The sequence below is a fragment of the Chroicocephalus ridibundus genome, chromosome Z (assembly GCF_963924245.1).
Source record: "Chroicocephalus ridibundus chromosome Z, bChrRid1.1, whole genome shotgun sequence".
In the NCBI taxonomy this organism is placed as follows: domain Eukaryota; kingdom Metazoa; phylum Chordata; class Aves; order Charadriiformes; family Laridae; genus Chroicocephalus; species Chroicocephalus ridibundus.
The window spans coordinates 42,247,692-42,268,696 of NC_086316.1; the positions used below are offsets into that span (position 1 = coordinate 42,247,692).

Genomic DNA, 21,005 nt, shown 5'->3' on the forward strand with positions numbered 1-21,005 from the left:
CTGCCTTTCGGGGAGCAGCTCTGCCCTCACTTGAATCAGCGGGAAGTCTGGGGATACATACCACTCAGGCTAGAGACCTTCCCCCCCCCACCCCCCGCCCCGCTGCTGTAAGGAGCACGACCAATTTGAGAGCAACACCCCTGCAAAAGCTGCACGCAGACCCACGCCGCCTGCCCCTTTGCCTCGACGGGGAGGCGGCTCGCTGCTGCCGGGGAGCCCCGCCGCCGCCCGTCCAGCGCCGGAGCGCCCAGCCGCCCCGCCGCCGCCGCCGCTGCGCGCCTCTCGCCCGGCCGCCGCGCCGCCTTAACGGGAGGAGGGGCTCCTCGGGGGGCTGTCACTCTCCTTAAGCCTTTCCTTTCAAGCTTTGAATGTGAGCTGCCCTCCAGCCCCCCTCTCTCCTTCCCTCCCTCCAGCAGATCGTAAAGAGAGGAGGGGGGGGAAAAAAAAAGTTTCAACAACAGGCTGGACCAATCGCAAGTGGCGGAGCAGGGAAAGGGGGCCGAGCGAAGGGAGAAAAAAGTGGAGAAAAGGAGAAAGAGAGCGAGAGAGCGCAGGCTGGGGGGATGTGTAAAAGAAGAAGCGTTGCTAATTTTTTTTGTTTGTTTGCTTTTCCATGCATGCATAATGAGGCCTAATCAGAGCACGTTGCTGCTGCTTGGAGGGCACTTTTGTATTTAAAGCCTTGCAGAGAAAAAAAGATCCACAGACGGATCCGCAGAGCAGCTTGCAGGGCTTGTTGACAACAGAAGCAGCATCGCAGCATCAGTCGCCCGGAGAGAAAAGAGACACCGAAGGCTGCCTCTTCTCCTCTCCCCGTGCTATCTTCTTGCTAGCGGGGAGAGACATTTCTTCTCCCCGCCACCCGAAAGTGCAACCCGTACCGAGAGGGAGCGAGCGGAGACGGGACTGCGAATGGGATCGGAGCGGCTGGCATGTGCAGAGATGCTGCGAGCGGAGAGTTAAAAGCTCCGGAGAAGGCAGCAGCAGCAGCAGCTGGGCATTTATTTTGTGAAAAAAAAAAAAAAAAAAGGAAAAAAAAAGAGAAACGGAACTGCATGAGGAGCAGGGCAGCACCATGAGCTCTCCCGGCGCAGCCTGCAAGTCCCCGAGCGCACTCCGGAGCCGCTCTCCTCCAAGCCCCCGTTTGCACTGATTCCCCCCACCTCTCCGGGCGCCTTCGCCGCCGTCGCCGAGCCGGGAGCAGCGGGTGGGGGGCACGGGACGGCCCCCGGCGCCTGCTTCGTACGCGGCGCCGTCGGTTTCATCTCCCGGGGGCTGGAGGGCCTCGGAGCCGGCGCGGATGGATTGATGCGAGGAGACCTCATGCACACGGCCGGCGGGAGTTTTGCAAACTTTTCCACGGGCGGCAGCTCCATCTCCTCCTCCTCCTCGTCTACCAGCGCCTCTCCCCCGCTCGCCTGCGGCAGCAGCCGCCGCCGCCGCCCGCGATGGTGGCCCGCTCGCCCGCTCGGCACGGAGGCGGCGGCGGGCGCCGCTGGACGAGGCCGGCCGCCTGGCTGTGGCTGGCGGCGGCGCTGGGCGCCGTGTGGCCGCCGCGGGGCTCGCTGGTGCAAGGCCGGCGGCTGATCTGCTGGCAGGCGGTGCTGCAGTGTCAGGGGGAGCCCGAGTGCAGCTACGCTTACAACCAGTACGCCGAGGCGTGCGCCCCGGTGCTCCTGCAGCAGCCACCGGCGGGAGGCGGCGGGGACGGGCCGGCGGCCGCTGCAGGCGCGGCCTCCTCCTCCAGGCGGCGGTGCCCCAGCCACTGCATCGCGGCCCTCATCCAGCTCAACCACACCCGGCACGGCCCGGCGCTGGAGGACTGCGACTGCGCGCAGGACGAGAACTGCCGCGCCACCAAGCGCGCCATCGAACCCTGCCTGCCCCGCACCAGCGGCGGCCCCGGCGGCGGCCCCGGCGGCGGCGGCGGGCCCGGCGGCCCCGGCGTGATGGGCTGCACGGAGGCGCGGCGGCGCTGCGACTGGGACAGCCGGTGCAGCCTGGCCCTCAGCCGCTACATGACCTACTGCGGGAAGCTGTTCAACGGGCTGCGCTGCACGCCGGAGTGCCGCGCAGTCATCGAGGACATGCTGGCCGTGCCCAAGGCCGTGCTGCTCAACGACTGCGTCTGCGACGGGCTGGAGCGGCCCATCTGCGAGTCGGTCAAGGAGAACATGGCCCGCCTCTGCTTCGGCGCCGACATGGGTGGCAACGGCGCGGGCAGCAGCGGCGGCTCGGACGGCGGCCTGGAGGAGTACTACGACGAGGACTACGAGGAGGAGCCCAGCCAGAAGGGGAGGGACGACGCGGAGGACAATGCGGGCTCCGAGCCCGGCTTCCCCGTGCAGGCGGATAGCGCCGGCCGGCCCGCCGCGGCTTGGACGCTGCTGGCCTCCATCTTGCTGCCTCTGCTGCCGCGGCTCTAGCGTCTCTCCCTCCCGCCTTCCCTCCCCCTGCCCCGGGCCGCCGCTGGCCTCCTGGCGGGCCTGCCCGCGGCGGCGGCGGGGGAAGCGGCCGGCTGGGCCGTTTTAAACGCTCCGACTGTTAATCCTCCGACCGTTAGGCCCGGCGCCCCCCCAGCCCCCCCCCCCCGCATCTTCCCGAAGGCGGAGGTTCCCGCGCCCGTCAGCACCCTTCCCCCGGCCCGGCGTCCTGCGGCTGGGGAAGCCGCCACGGGGCCTTGTCGGCTGGAGGTCGGGTTGGTGTGGCGGAGCGGGGTCTGCGGCCCGCTGTTTTTTCGTGTGTGGGTCTGGAGTGTGCACTATGCAATTGCCGCCGCCTGGCCGCCGTGTCAGCAGGGAGCGGACGGGCTGAGGGGGGGACGCTGAGGCTCCCCGCTGCCGCCAGCCGCCCCGGGAGAAGGCAGGAGTAATGACATGCTGGTAGTGGCGCTTTTTTTTTTTTTTTAGTGGGCGTTTTGACATGAAGGTTAGAAGGAGGTGAACTACGCAAACTTGCTGCCAGAGCTGTTGCCGTGCTGGTTAGTCAGCAAGGCGATGGTCGTTGGCCACGTCTCGCTCTTGGTGAGGCAGTGCTGCCTGAAATGGGGATACGCCGCATCTGCCGTTAATTAAATTTAAGGAAATAGCAGACTGAATAAATTCTGTGGTTTACAGCACTCCCGCTTGCACACACATCTTCCCTATAACAAAAGCATGCCAGCAGCCGTCTCTTCCTCTTAAACACAGTGACATAAAAAAAAAAAATATTTTTTTTTTTCACGGTTGTTGGCTATGCTGAACAATGCAACTTTTGTTTTAAAAGAGCTCTGCACTGCCATCTTTGAAAGACACTTTTAAAATCGAGAACATGTATGTACAAATATCCTGGAAAGTTATATTGCCTCTCATCATATCAGGGTGCTGACCTCTGGTAAATCTTATATAAAAAATGTATTTAAAACTGGGATTTGTTACCAGTCGCTCTTCTTTGTATATAGAATTTTATAAATTCTATGCTTTGGGGATAATTTATTTAAAAAAAAAATAATAAAAGTTTTAAATCCACTTCCTATTTGCCAGAAAATTGCATTTGCTATTCTTTTCTGGAAAGGTACAGATTTCATTTTATGTTTAAAGGGATACCAGCAACAGTGATTCAGTGAAGTATTCTGTAGAACATCAAATGTACAGTGTATTTTATAGATTGGAAGTTAACTTTCTTATTTGGAGAGACTTTATGAACATTGTAGAATTGTATAAACGCATTTCTGAGCTGCCTTAAACCTTGTATTTTTTATAGGAGGCGTGAAAAAGGCCTGTGTTTTAAATATGTACGGCTTTTTGTATTTTCTAAACGTGTAAATTAGTAAAGAAAGAGCTTTAAATAATGGATGTAGTGAAATTGTTTTCCAGGGACACTTGAACTCTCAGCACCCGAGGTTGGAGGGGGGGGAGGGGGGGGGAGCGAACCACAGAATAGCAAACCAAAAACAATCAACAAACAAAAATCTCTGTCTGCCTGTAATACTTTACATAGATGTAAATTACTGCTATTCTTACTTTAATGAATAATTACATGCAAGAAGTAAATACAGCTTTGAAAGTACTACTTTAAAAGAGTGGTTGATTTTATAATGCGTTGGCATGGTAACTTGCCAGTGCCAGAAGAGAGTTAAAGCAATTCAAGGACACTGCTCCCCTATGTATGTGGAATTACTAGTGCGCCGCGCTTTCTTCGTGAAGTGGAGGCCTGTTGCTCTCACTGACACTCTTAGAAACACTCCTAGGCGTGCAAACAAGTAAATGGTGAGAAATACATCACACAGAGGTGGCAAGCGTTTCGAAAGAGGCTCCGCACGGGCACCGGCGCACGCATCAAGGCGGCTGCAACAAAACACACGCAAGTTTGCCATTCAGCCTGCCCTCTCCCACAACGAAGAATGTGAAAGAAAACACACTGGAGGGATCAGCAATTACTAGATCTTGTAATATTGTTCTTAGGGGTTGCTTTGCATCGGACTGAAGCCTGGTTTGCTGCCAGAGCTACTGATCTATACTCAAACACCCTTAGATAAATAATTACACTCTTAAGCTGTGTCGAGTGCTGATACACTTGACCTTGTAAATAGAAATGTTTGCAGTAGGAATAAACTCCAGCATTGGAAAATCTTTTAAACATTAACACAAAAGAGAGAGCTCAGTCCTCTGGGGATTTGAGTTTGGACTGCGTTAAGCTAGGCACTCACAAAAAAAAAAGGGGGGGGGGGGGGAAAGGGGGGGTGGGGGAGAGTTTATTTATCTTCTATTCATGGTGTTTATTTAAAGCTTTTCGTTTTAAATGCCGTGATTGGAAGGCAAGTCAGAAGTTTAAAAGCTACCACAAATAAACTTTGACTGAGGGGGCGACAGATTAGCAAGATAGTGTCTTTTTCATCTTAGCAGATCTCGACAGAGAGCAAATCCACATCTGTCTGTTGTATAAATCAACAAAATTAGAAATCCCTGCTTCTGGATTAGTTTTTCAATGGCAGATTATTTTATTATTTCTTCAGGGTGTGAATTTGATTAGGTCGCCCAGCGATAAATGCACACAGGCACATGTGCACAGGCATAAACCAACCCCCAAATAGTTGTGATGCCAAACAAGTGTATGAGTATGGTGCACGGCTATGATCTGAAGTTCGTTTTTAAAGTCATCTGAACGGTTGAGTAAGCTTATTGTTAAAACAAAGCTGGAAACGTTGTTTCTTCAGGAAGAGGACAGAGTAGTTGGGTGAGACTTGTAAATAGAGTCAGCTTTCTTTACAAAGTGCCGAGTTCACAATTGTGCGGGGACGATCTTAAATATTTCCTCCAGTTCTTCAGGAGATGCTCAGAAACATATTTTCAGTTTGTCAACAGTTAGCGCCCACAAGGGCTATTTAACTCGTTGTTGATGAAAAATTAAGTCCCAGCTAAAAGCCTTTATTTTTCTTCAGTTAGGAATAAAGACATTAGCACTAGAAAAGGACTGATAATTAACTGCTACAATAAACTCAAGACTTGATTTTACAGGCTCCTGTCAAAAGCATCTGCCTGGAATAAATCAACACTGAGCACCACTAGGCAGGGAGGACTCATCTGTGTGCTTCCTTCCCCACAGAAAGTGGATTGTTTTAATTTAAATAATTGTACAATAAGTACAGCTGAACTAATTCTGTCCTGTGAGCTCCTCCCCATAAGGAGATAACTCTGTGGGTTTTGTCGCGTCGTCAGAGTAAGCACAATTTCCAGGAGGAATGGCTTCCTGTATTGGTATGCGTCCCAGCCTACAAAGCCTGTGCAGATGTTGATGTCCATCAAATCCGTATTTCTTTCGCTTGATTTTGAGACAAATGGAAATTCTTGAAATGTCAAGGGATGTAGCAAGGACAGCTTTAAGCGAGGAAAAGACTTCACGTTCCCTGACAGAGGGAGATTTTCCACAGGAAAGGAAGTTCTCTCATTTGTCTGGATATTTGACTGCTCCTTGCCAAGGTCCTGTCCAGCCAATCTCTTCCGGGGGGAGAAGGAACTCTCCACCATTTCATGTAAAATAATCCAGTAGGTTCTGCTCCCTTTTCATTCCCAGTTACCAGGTTTGAATTCTTGGTGACACTTTATTTGTCTTTAGAGGCACTTCAGTGACAAATGTTTAAGGGAGTGTGGGACAATGGTGGAGAACAACGAGGCAGTTCATTGAACTGACAGTGACCATACAGTAAATAGAGGGAGATTCAAGCTTCACTGATCACCCAAGCGCACAGCAAAGCTTTTGTATGCAATCACAATGGACATAACATAAGGTCTCTGTTTATATTTAACAATATACACCAATGTATACAGGCAGGCATACGTAACTTTCAAAATTGTTATGAAACGAAGCCTTAAGATGGGGGGAAAGAAAAGCTCTAGTTTGGCCAAGTCTTTCAAGGTCATGTTGGAAAGCATGATGGATTTTAGTTACAATCTCCTCTCCACTCCTCTTAAGAGCTGTTAGTGTACCAGATCTCTCACTGCAGGCATGCGCGTGTAGCGTGTATCTGTGGTAGGGCTGCAAAGGTGGCTGCAGACAGCTTTGCAGGTGCAGAACAAGAATTTCCACCTCAATGCAATGCAAAACCGGTACTTGCTTTTTTGGTTTGTTTTTTTCTTTTGAGTACACCGGAGAAGGATGAGACGAATGCCAAAATAACCAAGGTATGTGTCTAAAAAGTAGTGGGACACAAAATCCTCACCAGCTGAGTCATGGAAAACACCGCTTGAGTGAAAATTTTGTTCCATCTTCAATGTCACTAAAACAAGTTCAGACCTTCCATCAATTTTGTTCCTGTCCCCAGTAATAACATCACACACCACCACACTGCCTGTGGTAACATACCCATTCCGGGAAAAGCAGGTAGTCTTGAAACATAAAACATTTTCGAATGGGAAGAGCAGTGCTTCTCTGTGAGATTTCAAGTCTGTGATACAGATTTGTAAGCAGTGAAGTCGAAAGTTACTGTATTTTACTTGAGGCATTGGCTGTGGTAGACAGTTGAAAAGGCTCACATTGACTGTCTGAATGACATAAGTAATGCGCTATTAGCATAAATACTTTCTAAGACATCCATTTAATCAATTTCTTAAATAACAGAATGATCTACTACAAAATAGTGGACTGTATACACTATATTTTGGCACAAAGATGGTCATTCTCCCACTAGTAACCAGGGGCTCTAAATAAATGATTTCAACAATGTTTTATTAAAGGAGGACAAGAGCCCTCGAGCTGCATTAATCGGGGAGAAGTCGAGTGGCACTTTTGTTATGGAAATGTTAAACACATAATAGTTCAGGCAAACAATGTGGAGCCACTTCATTCTCTCAGCCATGCTGACACCTCTTAAAGAGGAACTGCAGGGAAGGATGTGGGAAAGATTTGCTTTCTGAGGAAGCTTTCAGCTAATATTTTGGATATTTACCTCCAAAACTCAGGCAGTGCAAATGTAACTGAAGAGCATAAAAATAAAACAATAAAGAGGGGTGATTTATGCAGCCACTGCTAGTGATCAGCACTTGGTGCCCAAAATCAAAATAGTCACTGACAAACACACACACACCCTTTTTTTTAAAAAAAAAAGTTCTTTTCATGAATTTATTATGAGCCTAGTGGATATTATAGTAGAAGGTGAATGTGCACGAAGTGAGATTTTTGTAAACGCTCAGTGACATAATGCTAATACTATACCTTGGACATACATCCGGGAGAGGAAGGAGAAACACCCTGGAGTAAGGTAATAGATGTAATGAGGCTTAGTAGGATGGGTCAGAAGGTGAATTGTGAGGTATAGGCAACCAGGAAATACATTAATAAAGTGATACAAAGCAAAGATATGTCTGTAAAGAGGGATTCACTTTCAAAAGTTGAACAGGTGAGAGGAAGAAAGAGTGAGGAAAGGAGATGACCATTGCGTAGAGAAGGGTTGGAGACTGAACTTGCTAATAAGGAGAAAGAAGCTACAAAAAATTATCAAGAGGTTACCTGAGACACAGATTGAAAGTAACAGAGGGAACGGAAAGAAAGGTAAGTGGCTTTATTAATGTTGGCAGGGCCAGAAAAGGAAGAGTAATATGGAAGTAAACTTTGGATAGGAATTTTTTCCCTTATTCAGAAGCTGGAGAAGGAAGTTATCATCCCCATGCTCCTGGTGTTCATGACACTGCACCTTGATCACTGTGTGCAGTGTTGAGACAACTCCTCCTTCAAGTTCAAGAAGGATATTGAGAAACTGGAGGGGCTAGTGGAAGGCTGCCAGGATGGCTAGAGTTTGTGACCGGTGAGGAAAAGACGAGGGAGCTGAACTTTAATCCAGCTGAGAAGAGGCTACCAGTAATCTAAAGGCAGCCTATAGCCACTGGAAGGGGACTTGTAAAGACTACAGGGCCAAACTCTTCTTGGTAGTGTTAGAAGGTATGACAAGGTGCAGCAGGCACAAACGGTGGCTGGGAGGTTCAGGCCGAGCATTAGGAAGAACTTCACCGGGAGGAGTAGTGCAGCGCTGTGACAGGTTACCCAGAGAGACTGCCTCCATCCTTAGATGTTTTCAAGGCTTGGCTAGCAAGAGCCGCAGCTGACTTCATCTAGTGTTGGCTGGAATATATCTTCTAGCAGAAGGTGGGAGCAGATGATGTCATGGAGTCCTGTCTATATAACTTTCTATAATTCTGTACTTTTAATGTTGACATGATGATGGGAACCCCAGGATGCTCTTTGGGTAGTTCTTGGGTGAGATCAGGTGAATGCATATGGCACACTTTGGTGGAGACGGTAATGCAGGGAGACTGGAGAGAAGAGGTAGATGTTGCACATGTCCATGGGGCCAGAGAGGGTGGAACAGAGTTGGCAAGGGGTCAGTGGAAGTTTTGAAAGAGAATGGAGACCAAAACATAGAATTTAGTCCAGGACCTGTAGAAAAGAGGGAGAGAGAAAATATAATACAAAGGAAATACTGAAATGTAAGGGAATATAATGAGGAAAAAGAAAGTGTCTGTCCGATCGCAACACTTATGGATTGGAAGCTGGGCAGTTTGATTGGAAAAGGGAAGGACAGGACTGGGAAGAGAATTTGGAGGAAACTGAAAGTGCAGAAGGGACCTCCCTTTCCTTACCAAGAGAGGAACACTTGTTTATAAACATGTCTTTGTCACTCATCACCACAGTATCTTGCTGCCTCAAAACAATAGAAATAGAAGACAACAGAGTTTTCTCCCTTATAAGTATGCCTACATATAAATATGGACAGTGTGGACACTGTCTACATTTCTAACATAGTAGTATCTGGGAGATTACAGTGCTCTGTATAGTCACAAAACACACATCCTCATAGAAATAAACACAGCTTTGCTAGATGTTCTCAACACAGAAATCAAGCCACAACTGTTTATAATGTCTTAAATAGTGCAATCACCTACTACTCTATGGTTTGAGTGGATATTTGGCTTGCACTAGTTTTCATTGTTTAAAAAAATATATGAGGTGGTTTAAACAGAACAAATAGAAGCACTACAGTTTCTTGTGATCCACTGGCAATGGTGCTAAGCCTTTTTCTCATTCAACCAGTGGTAGCAGTTGAGGAAGTGCTATTGTTGGCATGATCTTTGTAGTTTTAGCATGATGACGCCTAAATCTGGAAACTTGTCTACCAGGATACTTGCCTGTCTCCTGAAATCCTATTGCATTCTGACGCAGGAGGGTGAAATCACAAAATGGTTTTTAGACTGTGGAAAACAAAGTGCCATCAGAATAATTACTTGGTAGTGATGGTCTCCATGTCATCTCTTTTCAGGAGTGACGGTGTCATTGTAAACTCATTAAAACATTTTGGATGTCATGTAAAAGTGGATTTTAGCAAGAAGTAACATAGCAGTCCACAGAAACTCTCGTGCTATCTTATTTTTCTTTTTCATGCTAGTGTATTCAGGTACATACCATATGTTTGGAAATTAGTCTAAATAACATGGAGAAGTCAAGTATAGACATGTGTCTTGGTCTGTGCATCTCAGGAATGAAGGCCATAGAAGTGAATGCAATATAGGAGCGTGTATTGTATAGAAAAAACTGAAAGAACATTTGTGACAAATAGCTTGTCCAAAACATCTCACCTTTTTAAGATGTAGAGTCTTGTTTGCATATTTCCAAATCATTGGCTTCATTAGAGGTAGTCTGAGTTTGCAATGGTGTAACCGATGTCAGTGTTTAGCCTATGGATTTATTTCTGTACTTACAGGGAAAGATTACTCAGTCAGATAAATGGTGGTTTAGAAGACACAAGGTTATGAGAACCAACTGACAACTAATATTTGGGTTTGGCCTGGTGTAGCTTGGAGAGTTGGCCAAAAACCTACTGAGGTGAGTAAAACTGAGTGCCTGGATGTGTTGAAGAACGAGTTACTATGCAAAAGCTATTGCTAGAGTGGAGAGGACAGGTTTGAAAAGGAGCAGATAAGAAAGATATGGAAATCTGAGAAAGTCTGAAACCTTTCACCTTTTGGGCTGTTCAAACCTTGAGTGGTTTAATTTTGGCAATATTAGGTTAGTTTTAAAACGTACTGACTGCATGTAGGGTCTGGATATAATCCCTACCATTATATCCAGAAATAATTCTGACTCTTCGGAGCTCATGGGGAACACTTTGGTCAGAATCTTGTCTGGCTTGCCCAGATTTGTGTGCAGTAAGCAAGGAAATGGGCTGTAGCAACCAAGTGCTTCCTTTGTGTTAAGAAGCATCCTGTCCTGTAAGCTGTATGTACAAGCTAGCTGAAGTCTGCCTTATTGATATTCATAGGAGCAAATTTGATTTTCTCGAACAGTTTGGTAGGGAAAATTTGCTAAACTTATGAGAACAAGTGCAAGTGTTGTGCGGTGATGCTCTCTCAGATCAGATTTGAAGCGCAGCCTGGTCTCAGTGCTCTGCTGTGCACATCAAGGGAGATGTTTGCGCATTGGTAGCTCTGACTCGCGAGAGATTCCTGTTTTGCAGTAGGGATAGCTGAGGCAGAAATTGTTCCTAACCCTGGCCCTGATTCTACCCAGGCCCTACCCTCATACCAGGGTATAAAAACTGCTTTAAACCACACCTGCCTTTCAGTTGTCTCCTGGGATGCTACATCAGCTGGGTGCTGCTGCTTGGAAAATTGTTCTAGCCTTAATCCCTTTTACCCCTGCTGTCCCTCTGTATGAGAAGATTAAGACAGGGTGCAGAAAGCTGGTTAAACTACCTCAGCTCTGTCTGGAGAGTGTTCTACACTGGGGCAGTTCTACATATCAAGTCTGCTGCCAAAATGGACAGGGACCCCATCACAGCCTTTTGCTGGCAGGACTTTAGTTAAAAAATGGGAATAACGATAGTAAGTCAGATACAGCCTTTTGAAATGGTACAAATATGGCCTTGACTTATTATAGTCTATAGGAATCCTTTAACTTCCGCTTGTTTGGACTATTTTTGTGATCCTTCAGTGGGCAAGCTCTATGGCAAAATAGTTCTGCAAACAATTAAAGCTGCTTTATATTTTATGTTGTCTGTTTTGGGAGGAAGAAGAAGAGCATGAAGAAGAGATAAAAATGTATTCAGAACTTTGCCTGAAATTTGGAGAGAATAATGCTAAACATTTTGTCCTGATTCTTTGGTTCTCAGTGATGATAATAAGTGAAAACATAACATTATTTTGGAAATGTTTCCCTAACTGTTTATAACTTTTTACGAGTTTCAACATTTAAGTTACCAGGAGTGCATAAATACTGACAAAATTGCAACGTATGTGTCAAGACCCTAGGTCAGAAGAAAAGTAATGAAAATTAAAATAGTATTTTCTGTAAGGTTATAATATAAACTGTTTACCTTGGGAGACAACATATAAGTAGCCCTGGGCCAGCAAGGCAATCTAATGTATTCTGGAGAAAGAAAAACATTATTTCAGATTAATTATACTAAAAACATAAATCCTAACAAGGATATGTGATTTCAAAACTGATTTAATCTTTAAAACAATGGCAGATTTATTAAAAACTGCATTTCACTTTTCTGAATTTCCTTTAATAACTCTGAGGATACACATACCTGCAAAGAAAATAATTTAATATCACACCAGGGCTGAGACTTTAAAGCTTTAAACATAAAAAAACCTTCAGGAAATTCTGGTCTACAGGAGCAATTTTTTAATTTTTTTTTTTATTTACTTTAAGTAACTACCTGTATGTAACAATAGCTAAGTACTTGTGTGACAAAAAAAACGATGAACAGTATAATATACCAGCCAGGCTTGCTTTTCTCCTAAGATTTCTATTCTTCCATTTGTTTCAGATTTGCTTAAGAAAAAGAATGTGAAAGACACGGTTTCAAGAAACACACTGCCACTTTAAGAGGATACAACATGCCTATTAATAATTGTATTACTCCTCTATTATTGTTAAGAATAATGAAGGAATGGGAGCGTTGGCCCCCAAGCTGAATTTATCCTGAAATGTTTTCAATTAACTCTTGGCACCGGCAGGAAAGCATCAAACCTTTCCCATGCTGAAATATGGAAAATCTGCAGGGAACATCCCAGCAGGAGTGGAATTTCATTAAAACAAGCACATCATAATTCAACGACTTCTGCACCCTCTTTAAGCCTTTCTATTGATAAGGAGTCCGAGGCGATTTTTATGGATTTGCAAGGAGAAATGATTTCATAAGATCTTTTCAAAGAGTTTGTTTTGGCTGAGGCTTTTGAGTTATTATCTGCTCCCTGATGAAAAAATAGTAAGACATTTGGCATATCTGTGACTACTAGATAAGAGGCAGAACTGAAGAGACTTTAAGCAAAATTTTATCCCTCAGACAACCCTTTTCTGTAATCTCCATAGGAATTGACTCCACAGACAACTATTTTTGCAGGTCTTTTAAAGAAAGTATTGCCATTTAAACCTGCACTTTTGAACAACTGAATGTGGAGAATAAAACAGGCATGGGGCTAATGACACATTCAAATACAGACACAGACATTTTAATATGAAATATACCCACAAATTTAGTAGTAAAATATTAAATTGATTCATGTGTTGCTTTAATAAAATGCATATCTCTTTGCCCCAATATGGGTTGCCTTAAAATGCTTGGCTATACTATCTGTAAATAAAATTAACACAGATGTGGGGAAGTGTATATTTTAAAATGGTACTGCATGCTTAACACATTTTTGCTACAAAGTGCTCTATGATTTTATCTTGATATAATGCACCACCCTGTGCAAAATCATTTTTCCTATCAGGAAATAGCTAGGATATAGAGACACGAAATGTTGCTCTTAAAACATGAGCATTCATGTTTATTAACCTGTATTATAATCAAGTATTTATAATAATCCCCACAAAATACACAGGCTGCATTTAAACTTTAAGATTGAATATCTGTGTCAGTCTCCGTTTCCCTGTTTTGAAGTGGTAGTGAAAACTTACAGGAATGTCTTATCGATTTTCTACCCAGTGTTCATAAATCCACCGACTTATTTGCTGCCATTCCTTCAGTCACACCACTACTCCTGAGGCAGGAAGAGCATCATGGAGAGCGAGGAGATCAAGCTTCTGAGGCTGCCACCACACAGAGACAGGTTTTGGGGAAGGTGCTGAAGAAGGAGATGGTACCTTGGATGTGGTTGCTGTTGGCAGGGGCATCTTTTTTTTTCCCCCACTGCTCCAGAAAGGCCTCCAGGCAAAGTGTCTCTAGTGCTGACTTGAGTACACAGCTTCTTCTCCTGAGACTGGAGTGGTGCATGTTAACGTTATGCCTCAGTTTGCCACACTAACAAGTAATTGCATGGTTATCCTTTGGCGAACTTGCAGTGCAGGAGCCCTTCCCAGTTAGTAAGGGACAGGAAAACGCATACAAGCAAATCAGCCCATGTGATTTGAATCCACACTGTCACAATTTTACTGTGTGTCTTTCATTCAACATGAACAGGAGGACTTCGCAGACACACATACACCTGTATTTTTACAGCAATCTGTTTTTGTATTCAGCAACCAAGATTTATTCTGAGATTTCAGCAGAGTAATACTCATTTGTAGCTCAAGTTTTTTCTTTCACTTATGTGATAGATGAAGAAACAGTGTAAGAGTTAGAGTACCAGTGGGTCTATTTTTCTGGAAGTACTGCAGGATTTTTCTGCCTTCAGTTTGCCATGTTACACCTACACCTTCTGCATCCTCAGCATCCTGCAGCAAGGAGTTCCACTGCTTAACTATGCAGTTCGAAGAACATTTTCCTTTTATTTGGTGGGACTTTGCCACCTGAAACCCTACTTTTTTGTGTGAATAAAAAAGTTTCTTGACACCTCTCACTTGCCCCACAGTGATTTTATAGTGCTTTTCCACATCACTTCTCAGTCCTCCTTTTTCCATGGAGACGTTCTGTCCCTTTGACCATTTTTCCTGCTCTTTTCTGTACTACCTCTAGTTTTATTATATTATGGTGGGACAAGAGGAGCGGGTCTGCAAGTGAACTATAGGAAGATACTCTTTCCACTGCTTTTAGACAATTTCCAAGTTCAAGAATATGTGGATGGATTTAAACCTGTTGATTCGGAGAATTCATCATGACAGAGTATTTCTAGCTTGGGATATCTGAAAAGTCGTGACCACAAATGTCTACTAGTGCCTTCAGTGCAATGACTCGAGTGTCTCAGTTCAGTTTGCAGTGGATGAGTCTAGTTGAGAACAGGAATGTAATGAATGCAAGATGTTTCAATTTTCCATTTCTGTCAATGTTTTTTTGCATGATAGGGCAAGCTCTTTAGTCTTTTTTTTTCCCGTTTGATTTCTTCAAAAGATGGTTAACATGCTGTGACCTATACAGAGATAGAAGTTTAAAATCACTGATTTTTGTGATACTTTTGATGCCCAGTAACTGGCAAGATTTACCAGTGAAAGGATTGCACTGCATGTTCTCCAGTTTATACACATTTCCATTATTTTCTACCATTATAGCCCAGGCCTTCTGCTGCCTTGGTAGTCTTAGTGTAGTCCATTCAATAAGCATGACATAGATTAGAAGAGAAAGAAATGTTGAGTGCTACTATTTATTAAGGACAAATTGACTTGATCTCTTACCTTTTTAAAAGATTTTTTTGCTGTTCTCATCATTAGGATTCTCACAATGCACTTATCCATAAAATGTCCAGCACTGCTTACTACCCTTTCCTTTTAGACTCCTATCATGATGTTCCTACTTAAATAAAAAGACTTGCACTCTGTCTTTTCCACTCTGGGCAGTACAGCATCCTGGCATTCCGCCAAAAGGTCATAGTGTGCTCTGCTTCTCCTTCTGATTTCCCACCATAAGGAGTGTTTGGAGCAGTGCTGTATCTTGCAGGATATTCCCAGAACTCATTCACTCATCATGAGCTCAGTATTATTTTTAGCCTTATTAGGGTAGTGCCTTATGACACAGGATCAATGATCTGGGTCTGTTCAATAAGAGAGGTATTCAAAAGGCATTTCTTCCCAAGATAGAAATGCCTTTTGGACTAGCTCCTCAGGTCTAGAACACCTGATCTAGCCTACTGATGACACGTATATGATGACATAAAGCTTTATGAAATTAGGTAATTTGCTTTTTCAGGTTATTGCCAAAAAGCTTTTCAAAATGGGGACTCGGATAGAACAGAAAACACTGTCAGCACAGACAATAGTGTTTAACAATACTAAGATAATCATTAACTGGAGTTTAATTCCCAGAAAAGTCAGGTATTCACAGTTTCTGTTGACACTAGTTGCCTCTTATAAACTCAGCCAAGGCAGCTTATGAATTACAATTTTACCCAAGATCCTTCAGTACCTTGCCCTGCCTTTCCCCTAGAGCCACTAGAAATATTCCCTCTTTTTTTGTTGTTGTTTTAAACAGGTTTTGATTCTTGACCCCTTTGGAGTATAATGCAATATTAGCATAGGGAACACCCACAGTTTCTCCTGTCAGGAGATCTTGTATTTAAAGACAGTTTGAATGAGACTGATTATGAACTATCTCTGCAGTGGAAAGAGGAATATGAGCAGTATGGTCAAACCATGATATCTTCAATGACATCTAACACAAGTGGAAGTGCAAAAAACCCCCCAAAAACCTCAACAGTAAATTATCTTAAGTAATAGAGGAACAGCACAGAAATGCAGGACTAAAATAGGAACTCTGACGTATAAGCTAAGAGATAAACAAGGTGCATAAAGAAAACGTTCTGTAAGTGCATAAAGGATCGAAGAAGACAAAAAATGGCCTTGATGCACTGCTAACCTTTTGAGATGTGATGGTGAGAATGCCAGAAATCTTAATTCCATATATAGTTTCCCTAACTACAAATTGTTCCTTAAAAAGATCACTTACAAATAGTCTTAGTTTAGTGTATCAGTAAACAAGGGGTAAGAACTCAAGCCAAAATAGGGAAATACAGCCTGATACAGTAGTTAAATCATTTAGATATTTATACATCTATAGGATATTGGTCCTATAGTGGTTACATTATTGGATGAAGCAATTTCAGACAGACCCTTTAGCCATTATTTCCAATAATACATAAAGAGTAAATGAAACTTTAGAAACCAAACCAAGCCAAACTCTATGTGAAATTGGGGAGAAGAAAGGAAAGGAAAAGGGAATAGTGAGGAGAGGTAATAAGAGTTTTCAACAATATAAAAGGCTGTTGGAAGGAAGAAGGAAATAATTTATTTCTTATGTTTACAGTTGGACGTATATCTACTCAGGGCTAGATTTCCCCTCAGTGACAATTTTTAAGAATATCTAACAAGGTGTAGCTGGCTTGGACTAGTGTTGTAAATTAACCCTGGTAGGCACTGAGCCCCACACAGCCCCTCACTCATTCCCCACTGAGGGATGGGGAAGAGAATCAGAAAGGCAAAAGTGGGAAAACTTATGGTTTGAGATAAGGGCATGCATAACATTTACTTGGGAAGACAAATGCGGTAACCATGATCGTCACACCATTTCTCCTTCTTTTGTTCAGTTTTTCTTGCTGAGCATGATGTCATATGGCATGGGATATTCCCTGGTCATTGGGGACAGCTATCCCAGCTGTGTCCCCTTCCAATCTCTTCACTGCCCCCAGCCTACTTCAGTGGGGGACAGTGTGAGAAAACAGAGAAAGCCTTGACACTATAAGCACTGTTCAGCAACAGCCAAAAATGTGTGTTGTCAACACTCTTTTGGTCACAAATCCAAAAGATATCACCATACGAGCTGCTATGAGGTAAATTAACTCCATCCCAGCCAAAACCAGTACAACTAGGCATAAAGGATGGGGGGACCAGATGATTCAGAGGCACTCTGGAAAACTCAAGACTTGGCCATAGTGGGTCTTTACATAAGGAAAAACACTTGAAAGACAGAACTATAAAACTTAAATAGTTTATTAATGCCACAGCATATTTCTCCACTCTTTTGCATATTACCTTGTACAGGTTCTATTATGCTGAATTCTATTTACAGATGCACATAATGCACTACTCCTTTTTTTTATGCTCTTCTTCCTTTTTCTTTGGAAGTAAAATTTAATGGTCGGTATATTTAAAACACAAGTCTGGATCTCAGTCATCTCAAGAAATATCCCTAAATTTTCTGAGATTTTCCCAAGGATACAGGCTGAGTGACATTCCTTGTGTGCAGTTTGCCATCTTTATCTTACGGAGAATTTTGCAGAAGACATCCTTTTTTTCATTCTTTTCTTGTATACATTTATACATGTACAGACACTCACTACATATTATATGCTATGTGTTTATCTTAGCAAGAAAAGTTCAAAGTGAATCTGCAGTTAGAATGGAAAGTGCTGGGGTTTCTCATGGTCTGATATGTGCGGTGCATAGCTCTACAGGCTGGCACTGGTCTTTGAGAAAGGTCTGTTGCTTTGAAAGTTGAGTTTCACTCTTTCAGTAGGTGACCCCAAAGTGCTATCAGTGCAGAGCTGTTGATGTTTTTCATTCTCATACATAGTGAGCTTTTTGGAGTACTCTTGTTAAGTTTTTACAGTATTTCATTATAAAACTACACAAAATTTCTTTCATGCCTGAAATATCTTGTAATCCATTCCTTATACTATATGATGCTTTTTTCCAAGTTAAACAGAAAATATCTGCTAGAAGGTGGAATCTGAGAATTGTACAAAATGTACAACGTACGTCTTCCAATGTACAAAAAAAAATGGACATAGTTTCTTCTGTATAAAATTTATGATCTTGTATCATTTGAAAACAGCAGTCAATTTCAGTAGATGTGGAAGAGGACACATGGTTAATATATCCCACATGGACAGTATATGATGATTACAAAACAGGCATCACTGATTGTCTTGTTTGCCTTTAGTGTAACCTTACCAGGTTGAAGTATTTTGGCCCTCTGTAAATATAGCATGTTTTCATTCTGAGTATCTACCTTTTAAGGGGTTGCACAATTTCTTTCTGTATGCTTTCTCATAAATGTACAACTTACTTAATTTGTCAACCCTCCCTCTAAGCTTGTGTTTCCAGTTCCATGTGAAATTATGCCTAGAGCCATAGATTATTATTTGCTTTTATGGACAACTTGATTTGTGTTTAATTTCAAAAATGCATGGATTTGTTGCAAGGCTTTATTGCAAAGACTGTGGATTCCTCAAAGCTTGGTGGCACACTTACCTCAAAAAGTCTTTGTGAAATAGGTATGCTATTATTATCACCCCCACTTTGCAGATTAGGAACTGAGGCTGAGAAAGAGGGAAGGTGGTTTGCTCAAAATCATGTGGGATCTGCCTTTGCCTGGGATAGGTCAGTGAACTGCTCTCAAGTCTTTGGGGTCCTCGAATATTACGTAGTGACAAGGATGACAAAATAATAGTCATAATTAGCATATAATACATATTTTGTTGTAGCTATTATTGTTTTAGCTTCACCTGCGTTAAGACCAACTCTTCTCTTATTGTCACTGAGGGGCTGTGTTAAAATCAGATCACACAAGACCCGCTTACCACTAGTTGAGAGAAGTTATTTTCACTGTAATCAGTATTAATTTAGAAACGGGATATTTTTGTATTTCCTCAAGCACAACTTTCTTCTTTATACAGGCATTAGTGCAGTTACCACACGTTCATATCCACCCCAGCCATTCCCTCAGATCTAGACTTCAGGAAGTTCAAATCCAAATAGTTTTCAAATCCAAGCTGCCACTTTGATTTCATCACATCAAACCCTTGTTGAGATCAAACCTTTGAAATGAGAAAAGATTTCTAATCCAGTTACCCCAGATGGGGTACAACTCTCCAGGTCCTGAGAGCTGCAGGATTACGAATTCTCAAACTCCCCTCACCCACCCGTGCACACACATGCAGGCGCAAACAAACTGCCCAACTTCACATGCTTTGCTCACAAACAGTACTCCAAACAAGCCGGTGTCTAAGAACTGGGAAATGCCTTTCTCCCTTCCTCTTTCTGACATAAAGGAAAATCCACACCCCCAGCACGGTCAGCTCTACCCTTATTTTGCAGGTCTAATTTTTCTTATTCAGTCAAATGATTTTGAGAACTGTGTGAAATTCAGAGTATTGTAAATGATAGTAAATGCAATTCACTGTCCACCTGTAGCATTATTTGCAAATGGATGGAGTGAGCTTTCTGTTTCAAAATATCCTTGTTTCACTTTCATAATACAATGCTTAGTCTGGGATTCAGTCTTCAGACAACTTTCTCCTTAAGATAAATGTTGAAAGACCATGGATAATTTGTTTTGTATGAAAGCTGAAATTAACAATTCCATTATCCTGTTTGCAATTCTCAGAACCAGAAATTGTCTGTTATGCTCTCAGATTCAGATTACATGATAGGGTAGTTTGTGGAGCCAAAAATTATGTTTTACAGCAATAAAGCTGGATAACCCATTCTTACAATTTTAAGAACATACATTAGTGATGTTTAGTAATAATCTATATTCTCGTAATTTTGGTGACGTCATACTAAAACTATATCCCAAAAGTATGTATGTACTGCTACTAAATGGGTTGGTATGTTGCTCTGTGACCCATGAAATGGGATCAAGAAATTAGTTATTAGCAGAAAGGCTGAATATGATGGGTAAAAGCGTCGGTGAGAAAACATAAAGCCATGTTTAGTTTGTGGCAAGTTACAGCTGGCATTTCTCCAAGGTATCAAGTGTGTGTGTGTGTGTGTGTGTGTGTGTGTGTCCCTGTGTATCCATGTATGTATTTATACACACAGGTACACAGGATTTATACATAATCACTTTTAAATTTATTTTTTATTATTTTTACACTGGTTGCCTTGGTCTTTCCAGGACGAGCAGCCAAAGAAAGTGGCTGTTTATATTCTCACAAATGTTGAGTGACTTAATATAGTTCCCATTTCATAAACAGCAGCATAAGGACAGTGAAATAAAGAAAATTTGGCAATAAAAAAAGCAGAAAAAAATGTGTCAGTTACTTTTCTAAGGGAAGGAATGAAGGAAAGAAATGCCTTTGAAAATGACAAAGAAATAAAGCAATATCCATAAACCTCAGGTTTATGTGACTTTTTTTTTTTTTTCTGAATGAAAGTGAAGCAGTTAAGCTTTCGTCACAATGAGCAGCAGCCCAGAAGTAGACAGACAGCCTCCTCTGTGTGGGGAAGATTTATAGGGACCCCTCCCGGGCCCTTTGCAAGTCCAATTCATGGGCTCCCCTGACCAAGGCTCAGAGCTGTCGCTCCAAAAAGGGAAGAAGGGAAGGCTTGTCTTTTTCTTTCTTTCTTTTTTTTTTTTTTTTTTTTAAAATCACCATTTGTTATTAGAACACAGGCTTCCAAACGACGAAGGAGAGAAAGGGTTGAGGGAAAGATATTTCTCCCCTCTCCCTTGTGTGGTCTAGTGTATTCAAAGCAGGGGCCTGTCTAGTTTACTGAGAAGGAGGAATGAGCTGATTTAACATGGATTGCAGCACTACTAAGAGAGGGGGAGAGCAACTTCCAATCAAAGTGTGAGCTGTTTTGGTGTCCATGTG

At 43.2% G+C, this 21,005-nt stretch overlaps 1 protein-coding gene across 1 annotated transcript; it reads left to right on the forward strand.

The window, feature by feature from the left end:
* The first annotated feature begins 467 nt into the window (after positions 1-467).
* GAS1 (growth arrest specific 1) lies at positions 468-4,031 on the forward strand. The gene has a single exon (XM_063320912.1). The coding sequence runs from the start codon at positions 1,449-1,451 to the stop codon at positions 2,424-2,426; it is 978 nt and encodes a 325-aa protein (XP_063176982.1). The 5' UTR covers positions 468-1,448; the 3' UTR covers positions 2,427-4,031.
* Positions 4,032-21,005: the final 16,974 nt, after the last annotated feature.

What these genes read in the sequence shown, in the direction of transcription:
- GAS1 (XM_063320912.1), top strand. Translation starts at nt 1,449, where the DNA reads ATGGTGGCCCGCTCGCCCGCTCGGCACGGAGGCGGCGGCGGGCGCCGC.